The following is a 20,607-nucleotide window of genomic DNA, read 5'->3' as shown; positions in this document are numbered from 1 at the left end:
CCGGGAACCGCGCTGACGCTTGCTCCCCGGCTCTTGTTCCAGGTGCTGCTGCACGTGCTCTTTGAGCACGCGGTCGGCTACGCACTGCTGGCGCTGAAGGAGGTGGAGGAGATCAGCCTGCTGCTGCCGCAGGTGAGTGCAAGCGGTGGGCTCGCCGGCAGCGCCGCAGCCCCTCGGGCCGCCGAGCCCCGGCATGCACCGCGCGCTCCCACGTGGCCGGCCGCGCATTGGAGGGTGCGCTGGGCCTGAAATCTCCCGAACTGGCGAGGGGCGGGGGGTCCTTATCTGCGTTCGTAATAAGTGTCGCGTTAGCAGCACTTACAAGTAAGCCCACCCCACCCCCACCGGATTCCACCCGGTGCGGGGAAGCCGACCGGGATGTAGGGCCTGCCCTCCGCTCTTTCTCGAAGCGTCCGGTTGGTTCTTAACATGCGTCCGGGGCTGAGAACCGCTGCTTTACTGCGCCCTAGAGGCAAGAGCATGGGAAGAAAAAACCGCTCATCGTGTTTCTTCCCCAAGGTGGAAGAGTGCGTGCTCAACCTGGGCAAGTTCCACAATATCGTTCGTCTCGTGGCCTTTTGTCCCTTCGCCTCGTCCCAGGTTGCCTTGGAAAATGCCAACGCTGTGTCTGAAGGTGAGTCGGCCACCACCCAGTATTTCCGGGAGATCTGGCGATGTTAATGTCTTTTTGGGCCCCATAGGGATAAAAATGATTTCTAAGTGAAATCTGATGGGGATGTGTGGTGTAATAGTAAAAGCGGTTCTCTGGTAGTTGTTGAAGTGATTGGAAAGCTTGGTTTTGATACAGAAGAGTCAAGGTGGGGAAAGGTTATTCCAGAAGGCAGATCAGGCACTAACTACTTCTTTCCATAGTGCCTTCGGGTATGTTCAAGGTTTCAGTGATCTACTTCCCACGTTTGCGATTGGACCTGAGTCCTGTCCTCCCATGGTTGCTGCAGGCTTTGCAGTGATGACTTGAATCTGTCAATCCCCTGAGTGCAGTCACTGATGTCTCCATGTCTCTGAGCAAAGCCTGAAGCAAGGAGGGATCTAGGCGTGCCATCACAGCATGCCCTGTGGGACCAATGTAGGCTTAGTCTGTCACTTAATCGCATTTAGGGGGACAGGATCCCTTTTATGATTTGAGCATTGTTCAGCCTGTTAGTGGAAGCTTTCCGTTCTTTCCCCTGAGGTGTTGTTCACGAGGACCTCCGCCTGCTCTTGGAGACATACCTGCCATCCAAAAAGAAGAAAGTGCTCTTGGGGGTTGGGGACCCCAAGATCGGTGCTGCTATACAAGAGGAGTTAGGGTACAACTGCCAGACTGGAGGCGTGATAGCGGAGATCCTGCGAGGTGGGCCTGCTGTTAACATTCACTATGTTCTTGATCTCTATGAGGGGGGATCTGGAAACTTCACAGGGTGCTCAAGGTTGCTTCTGAGAAGCCCTCCTGCTTGGCTGGTGCATGAGGGGGCAGGAACTGGCTTAGAGCCTTCCCTGGTTCACAGTCTTGCCTTCCACCAGGAGTTCGTCTGCACTTCCACAACCTGGTGAAGGGGCTGACAGATCTGTCTGCTTGTAAAGCCCAGCTGGGGCTGGGACACAGCTACTCCCGTGCCAAAGTGAAGTTTAATGTGAACCGGGTGGACAATATGATTATCCAGTCCATTAGTCTCTTGGACCAGCTGGATAAGGACATCAACACCTTCTCCATGCGTGTCAGGTAGAGAGCCCGAGCAACCCCTGAGAATGGGGTTGTAGGGGCCTGTGGTTTAACTCATTTGAATGCTGACGCCAGGACTGCTCCTGCGGGTAGAGCCACGGGGTGGGGCCGAGCCTCCTGATGCTTACCACAGGCTGTGTTCTTACACTGACTGTACAGAAAGAGGAGGCAGAGTAAATCCACCCATATACACCCCAGCCCAAGTGCTTTGCCTGGTCTGGATTGTGAATGGGGGGACATGGAGTTGATGTTTTGAATCTGACTTGTTCCCTGTTCTTCAGGCAGAGACTAGGAATGGAGAGGGCTGAGCTCATAGCTTTGAGACCTGGCAGCTGGGCAGGGAGTGATTGTGGCTGGCTTTTTGCAGGGAGTGGTATGGGTATCACTTTCCTGAGCTGGTGAAGATCATCAATGACAATGCCACATACTGCCGCCTTGCTCAGTTCATTGGGAACCGAAGGGAGCTGAATGAAGAGAAGCTGGAGAAGCTGGAAGAGCTGACAATGGATGGAGCCAAGGCAAAGGCTATTCTGGATGCCTCACGGTCCTCCATGGGTCAGTACAGCCTAGTGACCAAAATAAGTTTGGGACTGCGAATATCTGGTCTTGTGTTCATTTTTGGTGTCCCTTAGGCATGGACATATCAGCTATCGACTTGATAAACATCGAGAGCTTCTCCAGTCGGGTGGTGTCTTTGTCAGAGTACCGCCAGAGCCTACATACTTACCTGCGATCCAAGATGAGCCAAGTAGCCCCCAGCCTATCGGCCCTAATTGGGGAAGCGGTGCGTCATGGGGGACACAAAATGGGGTTAAGGGCTATTACAGTGTAGGTCCATGCTGCTGTATTTTTTGACCCGTCGTTCTCTTCCCCAGTTGCACTTGATGGGGTGAAGCAGAATTATGCACTTGGTAGGTTGGCAATTCCAGCTTCTTTAATCCTTTGAATCCTTTTCCAGGTAGGTGCGCGTCTCATTGCTCATGCTGGCAGCCTCACCAACCTGGCCAAGTATCCAGCGTCCACAGTGCAGATCCTTGGGGCTGAAAAGGCCCTGTTCAGGTACCAGTGAGGGCACCTGCCCACACTCAGGTGCCACTTGCGGTGCCCACTGCTTGTTTGGGGATCACGGTGATGGCTGACCAGGGCTCCTGACCTGTACAGACCTCTGCTACGGGGGTGATGGCCAGTCCTGGTGTCTGAGTGATTCCCAGGGCCCAGCAAAGGGACCAGATTGCCAGGTCAGCGACATTGGATGCCTTCCCTCTGCCTCTGGGATCTGTGGGTCGGTATGAGGTGGGGTGTGGAGGCTCAGTCCGGCCTGAGAGGCTTGCTCTGGAGACTGGGGCAACAAGGGAGGAGAGGAGCTGCCTTGGCGGGGAGGGTTGGAATTTATCTTAAACTCCTCACTGAATATTCTTCTCCCAGAGCCCTGAAGACCAGGGGTAATACCCCAAAATATGGACTCATTTTCCACTCCACCTTCATTGGCCGAGCAGCTGCCAAGAACAAAGGCCGCATCTCCCGATACCTGGCAAACAAATGCAGTATTGCCTCACGAATTGATTGCTTCTCTGGTATGGGTGGGGGGGGGTTGGAGGAGAAGGGGCTGGGAGGAGGGAGGCTGACTACCTAGCAGCTTCTACAATGATGGCAATATTTTTCGTCAACAGCAGTTCACCTAGTGAGTGTTGATACTCTGGGTCTGAGTGAAGCTGAGGGTAGAGGGGGAAAACAGGGTGGGGAGTAGCTGGCCCTGTAGGAGCTGACAGGCTTTGTTTACCCACACACCCACACACACACACATCCAGAGGTGCCCACAAGTGTATTTGGGGAGAAGCTTCGAGAGCAAGTTGAGGAGCGGCTGTCCTTCTATGAGACAGGAGAGATTCCACGAAAGAATCTGGATGTCATGAAGGAGGCGATGGTTCAGGTCAGTTTGGGTTTTGCTGGGTGGTGGGTGGACCAGAGCTGGCTGTTGGAGGTGATGAACTGCCTTAGCCTGACTGTAGAGTGGAGGCAAAAAAAAACTGATTTAATGAGCCTGATCCAGTGAAGCCGGGAGGGAGGCCTAGAACCCCTACAGTCTTCAGGGCCCTTTCAGCACCTTTCTTTGGCCAGGCAGAAGAAGCGGCTGCCGAGATGGCTAGGAAGCTGGAGAAGCAGGAGAAGAAACGCTTGAAGAAGGAGAAGAAACGGCTGGCCGCCCTGGCCCTCGCGTCTTCGGAAAACAGCAGTAGTACCCCGGAGGAGTGTGAGGTCAGTGGGCAGGGCAGGCCAGCCCTCAGCCCGGGGTGAAGAACCCAGGGTGTAGGCTTTTTGACAGCAGAACAGGAGGTGCTGCCTCAAACCATGGTCTTGAGTCCAGGCTTTTGGACTAAAAGGACCTGAAACATCTCAAACTACCTCTTGATTCTATAGGAAGGAGATAGGTGCTGAGAGAACTGGCTCAGGAGCCCAGAGAGCTGGTTGTAACATACCCGGTCCCTGGGCAAGTGTTCTGTCCTTGGCTGCCTCCCAGGAGTCCTCAACTGGGGGTAGTGTAAATTCCCGCTCTGCGTGTTCTCAGCCATGCGTCTGGAGGCGGTAGCATTTCATAGTGGAGCTTGGGGCAGGGAGGTCTCCACCATGTGCTAGGTCAGGGTCCTCCCCGGGGCTTTTATGTGCCCAGTTTGTCTGGTAGTCGTCAGGGTCCCCTTTGGAACATGGCATGGTGGTTCTATGGTGGGTTTTTCTATAAGCTATTTCATGGGCTTAGATAGTAGCACATTCTCCCTAAGTGGAAGTCACCTTTGGGGCAGATTTCCAGCATCTTGCCTGCAGTTAAAAGTCATCTTAGAAACAACGACAATTTTCACATCCTTCCCACCAGTTTCTCTGCCTTACTAGTTGCTGGAATTTTCATAGCGATGTGTGTATGTTCATACAATGGATGATAGTTTCATGTCCATTTTTCTCTTTAGGAGATAAGTGAGAGACCCAAGAAGAAGAAAAAGCAAAAGCCCCAGGAGACTCCTCAGGAGAATGGAATGGAAGATCCGTCGGTCTTGGTCTCCAAGCCCAAGAAAAAGAAATCTTTTTCCAAGGAGGAGCTGGTTAGTAGTGATCTTGAAGAGACAGCTGGCAGTGGAAATCTTCCCAAGAGGAAGAAATCTTTCCCCAAAGAGGAACCAGTTAGTGATGCCGAAGAGGCAGGAAATAAGAGCATCCCCAAGAAAAAGAGGAAATTCTCTTCCAAGGAGGAGCCACTCAGTAGTGGACCGGAAGAGGCTGCTGGCAGCAAGAGCAGCAGCTCCAAGAAAAAGAAAAAGCACCAGAAGCTCTCCCAGGAAGATTAGAGAGGACATTTACCTGGCAGGGTGTAACCCGGGTGGCATTTCCCAACCCACCCCTTGTACCCCAATAAAAACAAATTCACAGGAGTCCGTATCTCATATTTGTTTTATTGACCACCTTACACAGGTATGGGTATGGATGGGACCTATTGGAGAGGCAGAGCACCAATGACCGCCTCAGTGAAGTCTTGGCAGGTGGCATAGCCACCCATGTCAGAAGTTCGAACCTGTAGGGGAGAATGGTCATCATCGCTATGGCCAAGGCCCCATCCCTGTGCTCTCTCCTACTCCTGCCTAATGCTCAGTTCCCTAAGGAAGCCAGCCCCGGGACAACCTAGGCTCTGCCCAGATGATTGTGGTCTAAAGGTTTAAGAGCTCTTCTCTGGTCCACTGTACTGAAGGGAGGTGTAGGTAGTATGGTCCTTGTGAGGTTGGAGGGAATAAAGGGGGTTAGCCCCCATGGGGGTGCAGGTGGCCGATGACAGACTTGATGAAGTCGGTTGTGGTGCTGTAGCCGCCCATGTCTCGAGTCCGCACCTACAGCCACCACCGGCAAAGCCGTGGGGAAGAAGAGAAGAGAGCCCATGAAGGGGGGAACCAGGGCAATGTAATGGAAATGGGATCCCCAAGAAGGAATGACAAGGCCAGAAGATGCAGTGCAGCAGAATCACAAGGAGGTGGCAAGGCTTGGAAGAGCATGGGCTCACTGGCTCCGGTCTGGGCCAGAGCCACTACCAGAGCTGTGCTGCAGCCTGAGCAGGATGGGAGGGAGGCTGAGCATGAAGTGAGGATGGGAAATGCAAATCCCGGAGGACCTGAGACCAAGTGGGAGGAACAGAGGCAGGGAATGCAGATGAGGAAGGGCTTGCAGGTGTGGAGAAAGACACGTGGGCCTCATCCTGCCTGCTCTCCCTCTGCTCCTCTGTCCCCCACGCCCTCCCCCCACAGCAGCGGGTGCTGCATTAAGGCAGCCATAAGAGCCCATGGATGGAGCAGGAAAAGAGGGAGGAGCAGACAGTAACCAAGAGGCAAAGGAGACCCAGAGGATGAAACAGCCAGGAGAAGGGAGGTGAAGAACAGCCCTGAGAGCCACAGGGGAAGATCAGAGAGCAGAAGATGTTCTGGGGACCTGGAGGGAAAGGAGGCACCAATGCAGGTTCCCCAGGGGAATCCTGAGGCCCCTGACACCCACAGCCTTTCTAACTCACCTTGCCAACTTTGATCACCTTCTTCACCGCGTCTGCAATCATGTTGGAGTGATACTCAAGACTGTCAAGGTAGACACGAAGAAACTGAGATTCCCCGCACATCGTCGCCCCCCGATTTCCCCACCTGTGCTCCCCCCTTAAACCACCCAGCCTAGTGCCCTGACCCACCAAGACCTACTTGAGGTGCCGCAGCATGTTGGAAGCTGACAGCAGCATGGCTGTGGGGTTGGCTATATTCCTGCCCACAGCCTGGGCAAATGGGTGCCGGGCGCCCTGTGGACAGAGGGCAGACTGAGTCACTAGGAGCAGATGTTATGCAGAGGCCGAGGTCAGAGAAAGGCATTAAGGAAGAGAGCTCAGGCCAGAGGCACAGGGAAGCAGCATGCGGGAGTGGGGAGAGAACACAACAGGGTCACTGAGGAGGGTGCATTGGAGGGTAGCTATCAAGGGACCTGAAGCCAGGCAGGCAGAGAGAGTGGCCGAAGGGGCAACTTCACTTACCGTCTCAAAGACTGCATACTCGGCACTATAGCTCTCGCCAGGTACCACACCAGCTCCCCCAACCAAGCCAGCAGCCAGATTGTCAATAATGTTCCCATAGAGATTGGGCATCACCAGCACATCAAACTGGTAAGGATTCTGCACCAGCTAGGAGGCAAAATATGGGCATGGAGAAGTTGTGCTCCGTGCCCATCCCTGGCACTGTGAGAGTGGAGGCATGGGGAGGACATTACCTGCATGCAGCAGTTGTCTATGATCATTGTCTCAAACTTGATTTTGGGGTACAGTTCAGCAACTTCCTCACAGCACTGCAGGAACAACCCATCCCCAAGTTTCCTGTCCGTGGACCAAAGGGAACAGACTCAGTCAAGAGCATGCAAGGGGCTACCTTCCCCAGGGCTACTGCCCCATGCAAAGACATGTCCCTCACATGATGTTGGCCTTATGAACAGCCGTGACCTTGCCCCGCCCCTTCTTGGTGGCATAGTCAAAGGCAAACTTTGCAATCCGCTGAGATTTGGTTCGGGTGACAATCTTCAAGCACTCAATCACACCCCTCGCACTCTGGATAAGAAAAGAGTAACAGCCACATGACCCTGAAAAGAAGGGAAGGAGCCACGCTGCTCTCCCACCTTCACTCCTGCCCTCCCCAGTTTGTAGGGCCTCACCTCGTGTTCCAGTGAGCTGTACTCCCCTTCCGTCTGCTCTCGAATGATCACGAGATCTAGATTGTTGTGTCGAGTCTTGTACCCAGGAAGTGATTTCACATGGACTACATTGGCAAATAAGTCCAACTTACGCCTGAGAGTGGGGCAGAGCCATCAGCACTGTGCCTGTGGCCCAGACTCCTCTGACCCGTGGTCCCCACCACCTACCTCAGTCGCATATCGTAGGAGGCTAGTTCTCCCTTATACTCCATTGGGGTATGGATCTTTCCTGTGTAAACAGAGGGGGAGGGGACAGGCACAGGCTAAGCCCAGGGGAACCCAGATCCGTGTCCAACCCTCTCAGTGACATGATGCAACCCAGACTCCCATCGCCCAATCCCAAGTCAGTGACTCAAATGCCACTGGAGACAAATAAGAAATTGATGCTTGCAGGTCTATTTGACATTTTTTCAACCTATACTTACTAAATCCTCACCATCTATCAGATACTACACAATACACAGTTCTTGTCCTCAAAGGAAACATAATACACTGGGGAAGACGAGTACTAAGAAAGATATGATAAATATCATGGGAGAGGTATCAGTGTCATGCACAGAAGCACAAAATAGTATATCAAGAAATGTATTGGTGTGCCTTTTCAGAGCCTTGAATGGACAACTGAAATGTGACTTTCTAAAGGACGGATATAAGAAGGAGCATTTTGGGGCACCTGGGTGGCTCAGTTGGTTAGGCGTCCAACTTCAGCTCAGTTCATGATCTCACAGTTTGTGAGTTTGAGCCCCACATCGGGCTCTATGCTGACAGCTCAGAGCCTGGAGCCTGCTTCAGATTCTGTGTCTCCCTCTCTCTCTGCCTCACCCTGACTCACGCCCTCTTGCCCTCTCTCTCTCTCTCTCTCTCTCAAAAATAAACATTAAAAATTTAAATAAAAAAAAGAAAATGTATTAAAACAGCTAGCACTTCAGCCAAACCTTAGGTTAAGTGGGTCAAATAGGTTGAATAGTGACCCCAAAATACGTCCATGCCCTAATCCCCAGAACCTGTAAATGTGACCTTATTTGGGCAAATGGTGTTTGTAGACATAATTAAACATCTAGAGATGAAATCATCTTGAATTAGGGCGGGCCCTAAGGCCAACATCAAGTCCTTACACAGGAAAAGGAAGAGAAACAGATACAGAGAGAGAAAAGACTTTTGAAGAATGAGGCAGAAATTGCAGTGACGCCTGTACAAGCGAAGAAACACGAAGGCAACACCAAGAGCCACCAGGAGCTGGAAGAGGCAAGAAATGATTCTCCCCTAAGCCTTCACAGGAAGCCTGGCCAACACCTTAATTTTGGGATCTGGCCTCCAGGACTGTAAGAGAACATATTCGTTATTTTAAGCCACTAGCTTGGAGGTAATTTCTACAGTAGCCCTAGGAAATTACAGTAGGGTAAGCAAGGATTATTCTAACAGGTAGCATCAAAGGAAGAACATTCTGGGCAGAAGTAACAACATAAATCAAGATAGTACATGTATTTGGAAACGAACAGTCCCGTGTGACCAAAGCACAGAGCATGTGTTATGGAAATGAAGGCAGAAAAAGGGAAGTCAGCTTATGAAGAACTCACTCTCCTATGCTAAGCAGGGCCTGGCAAAGCCATGTCGGTCTTTCCAAAAGAAAAGATGCAGATGATGGATTGTAGGGGCAGAACTGGAAGCCAAAAAAAACAAAAAACAAAAAAACAAAAAAAAAAACCTCTAACGGGGAGATTAAAGCAGGGAGCAGGGAGGAAGACAGAAGAAGTGTCTTCTAGAAGTCAAGAAACACAATTAACAAGATTTGATGGCCCATGATATAGCCCCCCTCCTCCCAACAGACTTCAAACCCCTGAAACCTTCCTGCATAGACAGCTCACATAATCCCTCAACTCCTTGGTCCCAAACAGAAGAAACAAATGGCCACTACAAAATAGTGGTGGGAGCCTGGGGGACTTAATGTGTTCGTATGTACTGAAAGAAGCTTAATGAACATTCGCTCGTATGATTTTAAATGCTACATGGGTGGAATAGCAAGGGGGCACACATACCAATGATGGCCACCTTGTTCTCCTTCATGGAACTCAACACCTGCTCCAGCTTCTCCTCGGATGCCATATTCTGCACCTCACTCAGGTGATGCTCCTGGAACTCCACTGGGACAGAGGCAGCCTTCAGGGACAGGTCCCCCAAATCTCTGGGTCACGATCGAGTAAGTCCTTTCCAACCCACCCCCATAGTCTGTGCTGACTGATTCCTCTACGTCACTCACCTTGAACACCTCTTTGACAGCGTGCATCAGTTCAGGCCCCACGCCGTCTCCTGGCAGCATGGTCACGGGAAAGGCGCCCTCCACCCTCATGTCCTCAGCCTGCAAGCGTACCCATCAGAGCTCGAGCTGGGGTGGGAGCACAGGGCCGGGGGAGAGTGGGAGGGCGAGGGGACTGGAGCGTGGACAGACCGGCGCCAGACTTGCCCTTACCTGGCTTCGAGAGGCGGCGTGCGCCACGCCAGAGGTACACAGGTTTCTCCATGGCCCGGAATTCGGGGCGGCGACCAGCGCCTGCGACAGAGACACACACGCCTGTGACGTCGGGTGTGGGACGAATACTGCAGTGACCCTGGTACACACCCGCCTCACCTCCACCCGCCCCCTGCCCGACCTGACCCCCAGGCCTCACCCGGGTCAGCCAGCGGACACTGCTGAGAGCCGCCATGTCCTCTGCAGGAAGTCGCGTGGGAAGTGACGTCAGAAGCCCGCGCGGGCCCTACCCCGACTTCCGGTCTGTTGTAGGGCCCTGCGATTCTCTCTTTCCCCGATCTGCATCGCCTACACTTTCCTCTTTCTCCTGCTCTTTATCCTTCTGCTGCTTCTTTGCCATCGAGCGTGAAAGGACAGACAGCCACTGTTGCTTAGTTTTTGATCTCCACATTTAATTTATGTTGAAACTAACACTAAAGGAGAATATGAGATTTCATGCTTATGGAATGAGTACCTGAGTTTAACAGGTTGAGACACAATAGTGAGGAATCTGTCCTTACTTAATGTTTTTGTATCTACGTCTTTGTAACTCTTTTAGCTAATACTCACTGAACGTAAGTCAGGCACTGAAAGCATTAATAAACACAACACAGCCCATGGGGGAAGGTGTGTGTCTGGCTTCTGGGGTCTCCTAGCCTGGCCAGTGAGTCTGTATTAATCAGATTTCCTCGTTGTTTTTTCCTATGTGGTCTTGTTCTTTGCTCTGACAGTTGTTTCCCTAAAAGTGTGTCCCAGGCCTCAGCTACCCTGGGCAGAACCATTAGTTGGAAACAGAAATTATCTCAAGCATATAAGTGTGACCAAAGGGGAATTTGAACTGATTTTCTTAAGATTTTATTTTAAAGTAATCTCTACACCCAATGGAAGGCTCAAACTCATGACCGCCAAGATCAAGAACCAAATGCTCTAATGACTGAGCCAGGCAGGTGCTCCCAGACTAAATTCTTATAATTTTTTAATGTTTATTTATTTTTGAGAGAGAGACAGAGCATGAGGGGGGAGGTGTAGAGAGAGAAGGAGACACAGAATCCAAAGCAGGCTCCAGGCTCTGTCAGCAGAGCCTGAGGGAGCACTCAAACCCACAAACTGTAAGATCATGATCTGAGCCTAAGTTGGATGCTTAACCAAATGAGCCACACAGGTGCCCCCAGACTGACTGTTAAAATTCCATTCATGTGCTGTTTTCAGGTGACCTGCCTAAAAACAGAACAACACGGGAGGATTTGCCTAAACCGGTATTCTAGAAGTGTGGTTTTGGATTACCAGTCCAAGTGAACCAGGGGCACTTGTTAAAGATGCAGACTTATGAGTTCTACCCCAGACTTGCAGTATTTGAATCTCAAGGTTGGGCCCCCAGAAAATAATTTTTAACAGGCAATCCAGATGATACACACTGAAAGTTAAATACAAGCTAGGTTCTCTGTAATTTATATACTTCATCCATCAAAAAAAAAAAAGTGCAGGGAATTCCAGCAGCCAAAGGGAGGCAATGTAATCATTCTAATTTTTTAAATGTTTATTTATTTTTGAGAGAGAAAGCAAGAGCGGGGCAGAGGGAAAGGGAAAAAGAGAATCTGAATGAAGCAGGCTTCAGGCTCTGAGCTGCTAGCATGGAGCCCGAAACGAGGCTCAAACCCACAAACCCCAAGATCACAACCTAAGCCCAAGTAGGACGCTTAACTGACTGAGCCACCCAGGAGCCCCAGGAATATTGTCATTCTACTCTTAGGAACCAAGTACAGGCTTTGTGCTTCCTTCTCTGCATCCCTTTAGACAGCAATTTCTACAGTAGCGGGATGAAAAGGTTTATAGATTTAAAGATTAGGTAAGAGTCTTGAACAAATTAAAAGTGCTTTGTAAATATAAGGCTGTTATAAATGTATAGTTAACACAGTTTATTAATGCATACTACTAGTATAATCTACTCCTCCATCTCCATTCATATATTCCATGAAGCAAATAAAACTAGAGAGCATCACCACATAGTTTCCATAGACTCCCAGTCCCACCTTCCACATTGCTATTGCCATCCACCACCACTTTTCTCCTCCAAATATCACTCTTTCTGATGAAGTAAGAGTTTTACTTTTCTTAAAAATCTATATCCTCTATTACTTGAGGAAATTTAGGGCGGAAAAGAAGAGGGATGTCCTATATTGATCCAATCTCTGGTAATTATCTAATTTTCATCCCCCTCAAAATATTAATTTTATTTTCTTTCTTTTTTTGGGAGGGGGGAGCAGAGAGAGAGGGAGAGAGAAAATCCCAGGTATATGCCAGAGTAAGGCTGCCTGAATCACACTGGTAATGAATGTTAGAAGTCTGTTGTTGGTAATAAAGAAACATCCAGTGTGTGAGTTCAAAGTCTTCATGGAGAGTTCTTTGTAATTTCATCTGTTTAAATCTCATTCAGAAATTTAGCTTCCTGGGGCACCTGAGAGGCTCAGGAAGTTAAGCGTCTGACTTCGGCTCAGTTCGTGATCTCGTCGTCTGTGAGTTCAAGCCCCGCTTCAGGCTCTCTGCTGACAGCTCAGAGCCTGGAGCCTGCTTCAGATTCTGTGTCTCCCCTCACCATCTCTGACCCTCTCCCACTCGTGCCCTGTCTCTCTTGCTCTCACAAATAAATAAAACATGAAAAATAAGTATTTTAAAGAAATTTAGCTTCCCATTCCAAAGACCAAACACCTTGGCTACTTCATATCAAAGACCTTAGTGGGTGAGTCCCTTCTGCCCAAGTGGGATTTTGAGCAGGAGAGTGTCACTATTCCCATTAAACACTAGTGCAGGCCTGCATTCAGTAGTGCAGGTGGGTGCCCTGGCAGAGAACAGTGCTTGCTTGGGCTGTCTGCCACACTGGGTGTGAACCTGATTCCACCCAAAGTGTTTTCCCAGTGAGACTCAGTACGTCAGTTTGGTTTCATATTTCTGTTTCACCATGGAAGGCATCCAGCTCTATCTTTTTATATGCCAACAATTTGAGTAGTAATACCTCAGCTTTAAAAGATCTGACCTACTCCACCTTGCTGGCTGCCACTTGTACACAGGTTATGATTGACATGCACGAGCAGGGACAGGAGGGATTAATCCTCTGGCGAGTGTGACCTCCAGTTCAGACCCATTTAACCATATTTTCTCTGGAATAAGGACTTTATCTGATGTTGGACCTGGATGTGGTTTCAAGAGAGCCTCGATGGTGCAAGGATGAACTCCATGTGGCTTTTGAGAACATTCTGATAGTTGCCTTCAGACTTTGCTTTATAATAAGCTACTGGTTCATCAGTTGTAACCAGATTGCACTTTTTGTGAAGTTTCTGGATGTGAGTCACTCCTTCATCCACCATTAACTGGCTGGGGGTGATGCTTAAAAGAACCAAAGCCTGAGCATCCAAGTGTGCTTCAAACTGCGTCATCTTGCCTGTAGTCTGATCAAAGGAGACAAATGTCCCCTTCATCTGGTTCATGTCCTCTCCAACAACGCTCCCCCCTCTTTTGGAAGTGCTCCAGCTCCTCCCCCCTCAGCTGCTTGACAGACATATCACAGCCTTAAAGGCTCCCTTTAGAGAGGCTTCCCAGGACCATGGGATCAGGAGCTGCCCTTAGGCAAAACCCGTACATGTATTTTGTCTGTAGACAGCATAACTTTTCAAACATGCAGTTCCTCAGTGATATGCCTCTCCAAAGACTCATTAAGAGTGTCTGGATCCTGGGGTGCGTGGGTGCTCAGTTGGTTGAGCATCTGACTCTTGGTTTTGACTCAGGTCATGATTTCACAGTCAGGTGGTGGGATTGAGCCCCAAGTTGGGCTCTGGGCTGTGCATGGAGCCTGCATAGGATCTCTCTCTCTCTCTCTCTCTCTCTCTCTCTCTCTCTCTCTCTCTCTGACTCTCCCCTCACTTCCTCTCTCTCTTCCTTGTCCCTCCCCAGCTTGTGATCTCTCATAAATAAATAAATAAATAAATAAATAAATAAATAAATAAATAAAGCTTTTGGATCCTGACAGATAATCACAGCTTTTTTCAAAAGATACTTTATCGGAGTGGTTTTGTGGTCTTGAATCACTCGCCGACATCCAATCACAGACCATATCCCAGATACCGTGCCCTCCATTTTCTTGTCAATCAACTCCTCTCCAACATGGGGCAGCATGAGGTAGTGGATGCTGAGTGTGTCTGTGTCCTGGACAGAAACAGGGTCAGTCAGGGGCGCCTGGGTGGCTCAGTCAGTTAAGCGTCTGACTTCAGCTCAGGTCATGATCTCATGGTTCATGGGTTTGAGCCCCACGTCAGGCTCTGTGCTGACAGCTAGCTCAGAGCCTGGAGCCTGTCTTCAGATCCTGTGACTCCTTCTCTCTCTGACCCTCCCCTGCTCACCTGTCTTTCTCTCTCTCTCAAAAATAAATAAAAACATTTAAAAACAGTAAAGAAAAAAGAAACAGGGTCAGTCAGCATCTTTAGATCTGGTACATCAATTTAGTAAGAAAAGGTGTACAGGGGCCATCAGTGTGTACAGAGAAGTCAGGATACTAAACAAAGTCTCTAGCGGCATAGCACAGTCCTCCTCCCCATGTTCACCCTTTAGCCTTTTGTGGTTCCTCCTGACTTACTAACTGGTCAGGACATCCATAAACTTGACCAGACAAAGCACTGCAATGTAGAGCCCGTAAGCTGCCTTTTTGGTTTCCAAGAGCCCAACAAGCAACTGCATGAAGGACAGGACACGCCAGTGTGCGATGCTGGCACTTTCTTTAACCATGTTCTTACTGTAGAGGACATCCATTTCTTCCTCCTTCTGCAGCTTCAGGACGTTCTGGATGAGGAAGTAATAGGTATTGTACCAAAGGAGGAATCTATCCTTCAAGACATCACACACACCCTCCTCCTTAAGGCAAAGGTTTTCTGTTCTCACCACAGGAAGTTAATCAGATACAATCTGAGGACGTAGGCACCATATTGATGGATGGCTGAAAGTGGATCCAGATAATTCTTACTTCATTTGCTCCCTTTTTGGCCTTCACCTGCCAAGACGAGCCCATTCACAATCACGTTCCTAAAAGGCAGCTGTCCAAAGAGAGCAGCGGCCAGCACCACCAGAGTGTAAAACCATCCCCTGGTATGGCCAATGTCTTCAGTAATGAAGTCTGTAGGAAAATGTGTCCGCAGACTCCCTCTTGTTTTCAAATGGCTAATGAACTTGAGCATAGGGCATGCTGCCACTCTTAAACCAGCAAGCACTTCAGAGAGGCTATGCAACACTTTTCACAGCAGGAAGAGGTGGTCAGATGGTCAGTGCTCTCTCTGTGGAGATCAGAGATCTTTGCCCACCATAGCTCTTCAAGTTCTGCCATCAATCCAATGCACCCTGCCTCCTTGAAGTCATCACTGACGCACAGTGGGATCGGGGTGCCCCAGTATCTATTTCTGGAAATTGCCTAGTCCTGTGAATCCTTTTGCCAATTTCCAAGTTGGTTTTCTGATACAAACTCTGGGACCCAGTAACACAGGTCATTGTTCCTTGGCAACTGGCCCACCCTGTGCTCCACCCACAGGGCCAGTGAGGCACTACTTGGGAAATGAGGGAGTGTCGGATCTCCAGTAGAATGGGTAGTGGTGAGTGAGGTTGCTGGCAACAAGAAGTCAGCCTTCTTCCTCCAGGGTCCTGGTGATATTTTTGTCAGCCTCCTTCACATACTGTCCCATGAAACCTGTTATTTCCATAGTAAAACAGCCTGGAGCACCCACAGGGAAAACAGGAGAGTCTTTTTTTTTAAGTTTATTTATTTTCAGAGAGAGAGAGACAAAGAGACAGCATGAGTGGGAGAGAGGCAGAGAGAGAGGGAGAGAGAAAATCCCAAGCAGGCTCCGCACTGTGAGCACAGAGACCAATGCGGGACTTAAACTCACTAACCGTAAGATCATGAACTGAGCCAAAGCCAAGAGTCAAACGCTTAACTGACTGAGCCTCCCAGGTGCCCCAGGAGGAGTCTTTATGAATGATGTTGAATTCCACGCAGCCCCGAGAGTCATCAGCACCGATGTAAGACGCATGGTGTACCGCTCCAGTGCACTCGTCCTCCTCCTGCATGTAGCCATGAGCAAACACAGCTAAAGCACCGTCCTCCTCACTCTGCACAAAATAGTCAAACAGGGGCCTGTACTTCTTGCCTTTGAGATAGGTACCGGGAAATCTTTCAAGGATCTCACTCTCCAACTTATCAAAGGCTGATAATCTGGCTGCCATGAAAATGAGTAATTTTCCCCCTGGAAACATCTTTAATCTTTACACACTGCATATCTGGATTAACACACAGGGAGAGGTTACTAGCTAATGTTCAGAGACTGGTCATCCAAGCAACCAAAGACACATTTTCATCTTCCTCCCAAAGGAAAGTTACAAATGTCAAAGGATCTTGAACATCCTTGTAGTTCTGGTGAGATTCAACGTTGGAAAGTAGGGTGTTGCACGCAGTTAGAGAAGAGCATGACTTTCACACCTCTATCCACAAGGCCTTTCTCATAGAGTTGTTTAAAGACCCACCAGACAGAGTCCATGGATTACAGATACAGCGTTTTGTAGTTTTGTAGTCATTGTCAAACTCAACCCATCAGCCAAGTCCAATAACGCTGGACTTAGTAGAAGATCTCACCACAGTTGCTTAGAACTGATTGTTATGCTCAACAATCCTCATTTCGGCTATATCCTCTGGTCCTCTGATTCCTAATATTTTATCAATATCAAATGTCACAGGTAAGCCATGACAATTCCACCCAAATCTTCTGTCAACATGAAGCCCACTCTGGTGAGCATATGTGGTGACTGTATGACTGTATCTTTAACTGTCCCTGCAAGTATATGTCCACAGTGAGGCGGTCCAGTTACAAAAGGAGGCCCATCATAAAATGTAAATTTTGGCCTATGTTTTGATTGCTTTAAGCATGTCCAAAAATAGTTAACTTCAGAACAGAACTGCAAGATTTTCTCTTCTTCAGAAGGAAAATCCATGTTTTCTGGAGCTTTCTGAACCATTTTGTTGCTGAAGGGCCCTGAGCCAGGGCACACAGAAAGAGCCATGTCCACACTGCCCCCAAATATCCTGAGGTGATCTATTCTCCAATAGTTTTGTTGATGCTGTTATGGTTTTGTGTATTTATATGGTTTAGATCATTAATGTATCTGAAATGTAGTTTTGTAAAAGGTGAAAGATAAATACGTAACCTTTTTTTTTCCCCAAAAATGTTAGCTCATTGCCCTAGCATCATTTATTATCTTTTTTTCCAGATAGGAAATTCCAACTTTATCAAATGCTAAATTTGCACATGTGTATTAGATTAAATCATGTGAAATTATTGATGTTCATCATCTCCCTCAGCTTTATTTTCTTAATTATCCCAGTCACTACTAGATATCATATTATACATTGGTTTGTCTCTGTCTCTCACCTGAATGCAAGTTTGGTGAAGGCTGGAATTTTGTTATTTCTGCAAACTCCTGGGTCATCTGCTAATCGAAACAACATTTATCCTTGAATCTGTTAATTTACATTGATGACTTTTTTAATGCTGGGCCTTCCTTATATGTTAGAAAAGCCAACTTTTCTCCTCCATGCAGGAGGTGGAAGGGATGTTTTGGTGTCTTTTTAAATGTTTATTTATTTTTGAGAGAGAGAGAGACTGAGAGTGTGAGCAGGGACAGAGAGCGAGGGGGACAGAGGATCCGAAGCAGGCTCCATGCTGACAGTGACAAGCCCAACGGGGGACTCAGGCTCACAAACTGAACTGTGAGATCATGACCTGCGCTGAAGTCAGTAGCATAATCAACTGAGCCACCCAGGTGCCCTGGGAGCTTGAAGGGATGTTTTGATGGTGGGGTAACAATATCCACATGGCTGCTACATCAAAGACCCCAATGGCTGAAATAAACAGTATCAGCAGGGATATTTAAAATAGAACTTTAGGTGAACCAAAAGCATTACGAGTTTATTTGAAGGAGCCCTGCAGGTGACCATTCAAACCCAAAGTGAATGAAAACTTTGCTTACTGGCCCAAACCTCCTCTGTCCCTCTGTGCACCCCAAACCCTCTCTCCCCTCAGCAGCTTTGATTAAAAACTATGCTTGCAACTCCATGGAGGCGAGGGCCTCAAATGTCTGTAGCTCTCTGGAATTTAAGCATCCATAACACTAGCTTACCGTGTCCTGTGGATAGATGCAGCAGGGGTGGTTGAAGACACCAAGAAATGCAGTGCAGAACAGGACAAGATGATCCTGGGTTTGGGTCCTCCCAGGACCAACACTAAGAGATACACCAGAGGAGGAGGGGGTGGGAAAGAGTGGAATGCCAACTCTAAAACCAAAAGGCAAGAGAAAATATAAGCCTGCCAGCTGTCCCCACTACTCCTCCACAGCCCTCTCTGCTCTCTCCCATCCCTCCTCCCACCCCTCCCCCAGCACTCCTTGCCCATCTCCCCGATGCCACGGTGTCCTGCAGCTGTTACAACAGCTCCTGACTGGCACACAATAACCTCCTTGGTCTGTTTTCCCATAAGGTTAAAAACAATTTTTTTTTCAATTGTTTTCAATTGCTGGGCCCTTCGCAGTAGGGAAGGGAAATGAAAGCGGCCCTGTGGCTGGGTCCTTTGTGCCAATTCAATGTACTGCGCGGGGGAGGGGGGGTCACGGCTGAAAGCATAATTGGTATTGGTGCTTATACAGTCTTGTGCCGTGAGTGCCCCTAATGTCAGCGCATTTGCCCATTCGGAGGTGACTGCTGTCCACAGGTGATGCCTGAGCACTCGGAATGGTCCAGAAGAAACTGTATAGGCTTCCAAGAAGAGAAAAGTTAACAGAGGAATGGTTTCGATGGCTGCAATTACGCCAGAGGCCCTCTTCCGGCAAAACAGCACCACCATCCGGACACACTCATAAAGTACATCGCTTTTTTTTTTAAGGCATCTAGGAACTTCTTACTGACCTATACAGGTCCTGTCACTCTCCAACTTGACATCCTCATTTTGGGACAGGTCTACTTGGATTTGATCACTATCAAGAGAAGAGGATAAAAAGCCTTAACGGTCAGATGGAAATGGTTTATTCAACAGCACAGCTGGCCTGGCTCTAACATTATCTGAATTGTACACGAAAGGGTAGTGGCAACGCCTCTGGGAAGAACTCCATTCCTCACCTCATCACATGAAGCAAAACTGCTACCTCGTTGGGGTCCTCAATTCATAGAGTGTCCCCCAAGTCCCTGCCTGGTTTGCTGGTGGTTTGGCTAAGCTGATACCCGATGGTGTCCACATTCAACCTCGGCACTGGCAATGCAGAAGTATGCATGGTCATTCTGCTCAGGGTTTAGAAATCAAGGCAGTGCTGCTAGCCCTGGCTAATACTTCCCGTGATGAAGCTGGGTACATATTTACTGCCTTTTGTGGTGTTGTCCATGGCCTAGCTGTCTTGTCTGCAAGACTGGCAGATGGAAGACATTTTTCTTGGGGGCTGCAAACTGTGAGAACAAATTTACCTGCAAGTCAGACAGCCTGGGTCATCCATAGAGATGGCCATGGTAAGGACCCTTCTCTAGTATGACCAGCCAGAATCAGGCTGCTGATCCCGTCTGCACTGACCATGCAGCTGCCACCACTGCCTACACCCATCATTGCACCAAACATGGTAACACGTCCACCATTGTGGACAGAGCACAAAGCAAAGAACTCTATGTTTCTGATGAAGAAGCCACCACTACATACCAGCTTTGTGATGCTTCCCAAAAGGTGGACTGTTTGCCACTTTGCACGGGAGATTGCTCCTGCCTGCTCTGGGATGATTGACCACCTCAGACCTTTGACCCCCTCTCTGGACTAGCATTGGTGCCTCACTGCCGTGGGTAAATTTTCAGGCTATAGTGTTCTTGTTCCAGTCTGATCAGGAGACTGGCCACACCATAGTGGCCCTTGTAACTAAGCCATGCCAAGGTTCTAGATTTCCACACCGTCCACAGTCTGACAATGATGCTTCTTTGCTGCAAAAACCATCCAACACTGGGCCAATAGTCAAGGTGGCTGATGGCCATGCCATCCTTCCTACCATCTGCAGGCATTCCCATATTTTGGGGCACTGGAACAGCCTCCTCAAAAATAAATTCAGCTTCTGACTACCTCCCTCATCTCCTTTTGGTCCACACACTTCAGTGAGACAGCATGGTCACTGAGCACAGTTGTACCCAGACGAGACTCATCTTTCGGCCATTTCTTAGGTAATGATGGGTTGTATAGACCTTTTCTGAATATTTGAGATTCTGACTATTCCTGGGTATAGATAGTGCTTCCTTTTTTCCCCCAACAATAACCCCAAGCCAGTCTAGCCAGTACAGACTCCAGTTGTCAGCCTGGTAAAGGGGGCTTAGGGGATTCAAACTTCATTCTGATTTAGCCACCTGGATTCTCCTGATGGATGCACATGGTCCTAGGTCATAAAGGTGATGGTCAATCAGTTGAGTACATTGCTTGCCGTGTCTCCCTACACTGGCCCACAGAAGCCAAGGTGGGAGATATAATGGGTCCCTGTCCATTTTGTCACATGCACCCCTAGCCCCTCCAGAGAAAAGGTCAGGGTGTGA

The 20,607-nt window shown here is 49.0% G+C and overlaps 2 protein-coding genes, 5 non-coding genes and 1 pseudogene across 8 annotated transcripts; 6 read left to right on the top strand and 2 right to left on the bottom strand.

Annotated features, from left to right (window-relative positions):
- Nucleotides 1-3: 3 nt before the first annotated feature.
- On the top strand, nucleotides 4-5,142 carry NOP56 (NOP56 ribonucleoprotein; the record flags this gene model as incomplete). The annotated part of the gene is made up of 11 exons (XM_029917920.1): nucleotides 4-132; nucleotides 520-634; nucleotides 1,193-1,354; nucleotides 1,525-1,723; nucleotides 2,091-2,278; nucleotides 2,356-2,507; nucleotides 2,682-2,782; nucleotides 3,149-3,297; nucleotides 3,532-3,653; nucleotides 3,842-3,979; nucleotides 4,684-5,142. Coding segments are annotated over 11 exons (1,830 nt in total), but the record flags the coding sequence as incomplete, so codon positions are not given.
- LOC115275613 lies at nucleotides 963-1,030 on the top strand. The gene has a single exon (XR_003901672.1). It is a non-coding gene; the product is annotated as a small nucleolar RNA SNORD110 (small nucleolar RNA).
- On the top strand, nucleotides 1,835-1,965 carry LOC115275594. The gene has a single exon (XR_003901655.1). It is a non-coding gene; the product is annotated as a small nucleolar RNA SNORA51 (small nucleolar RNA).
- Nucleotides 2,845-2,929, top strand: LOC115275609. Its single transcript, XR_003901669.1, has one exon. It is a non-coding gene; the product is annotated as a small nucleolar RNA SNORD86 (small nucleolar RNA).
- LOC115275591 lies at nucleotides 3,363-3,433 on the top strand. Its single transcript, XR_003901652.1, has one exon. It is a non-coding gene; the product is annotated as a small nucleolar RNA SNORD56 (small nucleolar RNA).
- Nucleotides 3,700-3,771, top strand: LOC115275590. The gene has a single exon (XR_003901651.1). It is a non-coding gene; the product is annotated as a small nucleolar RNA SNORD57 (small nucleolar RNA).
- Nucleotide 5,143: 1 nt separating the features above from the next.
- Nucleotides 5,144-10,199, bottom strand: IDH3B (isocitrate dehydrogenase (NAD(+)) 3 non-catalytic subunit beta). Of its 2 annotated transcripts, none has more exons than XM_029917047.1 (12): nucleotides 10,138-10,199; nucleotides 9,939-10,019; nucleotides 9,729-9,827; nucleotides 9,508-9,628; nucleotides 7,640-7,700; nucleotides 7,433-7,565; nucleotides 7,195-7,328; nucleotides 6,998-7,100; nucleotides 6,765-6,911; nucleotides 6,442-6,536; nucleotides 6,264-6,324; nucleotides 5,144-5,282 (listed from the first exon to the last, which is right to left on the bottom strand). In XM_029917047.1, the coding sequence occupies exons 1-12, from the start codon at nucleotides 10,171-10,173 to the stop codon at nucleotides 5,202-5,204; spliced, it is 1,152 nt and encodes a 383-aa protein (XP_029772907.1). In that variant the 5' UTR covers nucleotides 10,174-10,199; the 3' UTR covers nucleotides 5,144-5,201. The 2 variants fall into 2 exon arrangements, with proteins under 2 accessions (XP_029772907.1, XP_029772906.1); XM_029917046.1 differs by having other exon boundaries at nucleotides 5,192-5,592.
- Nucleotides 10,200-12,312: 2,113 nt separating this feature from the next.
- Nucleotides 12,313-17,030, bottom strand: LOC115275314 (annotated as a pseudogene).
- Nucleotides 17,031-20,607: the final 3,577 nt, after the last annotated feature.

The sequence above is a fragment of the Suricata suricatta genome, chromosome 12, assembly GCF_006229205.1.
Source record: "Suricata suricatta isolate VVHF042 chromosome 12, meerkat_22Aug2017_6uvM2_HiC, whole genome shotgun sequence".
NCBI classification, from domain to species: Eukaryota; Metazoa; Chordata; class Mammalia; order Carnivora; family Herpestidae; genus Suricata; species Suricata suricatta.
The sequence above is the reverse complement of the archived record's forward strand: the minus strand, read 5'-3'. Positions and strand labels throughout refer to the sequence as shown.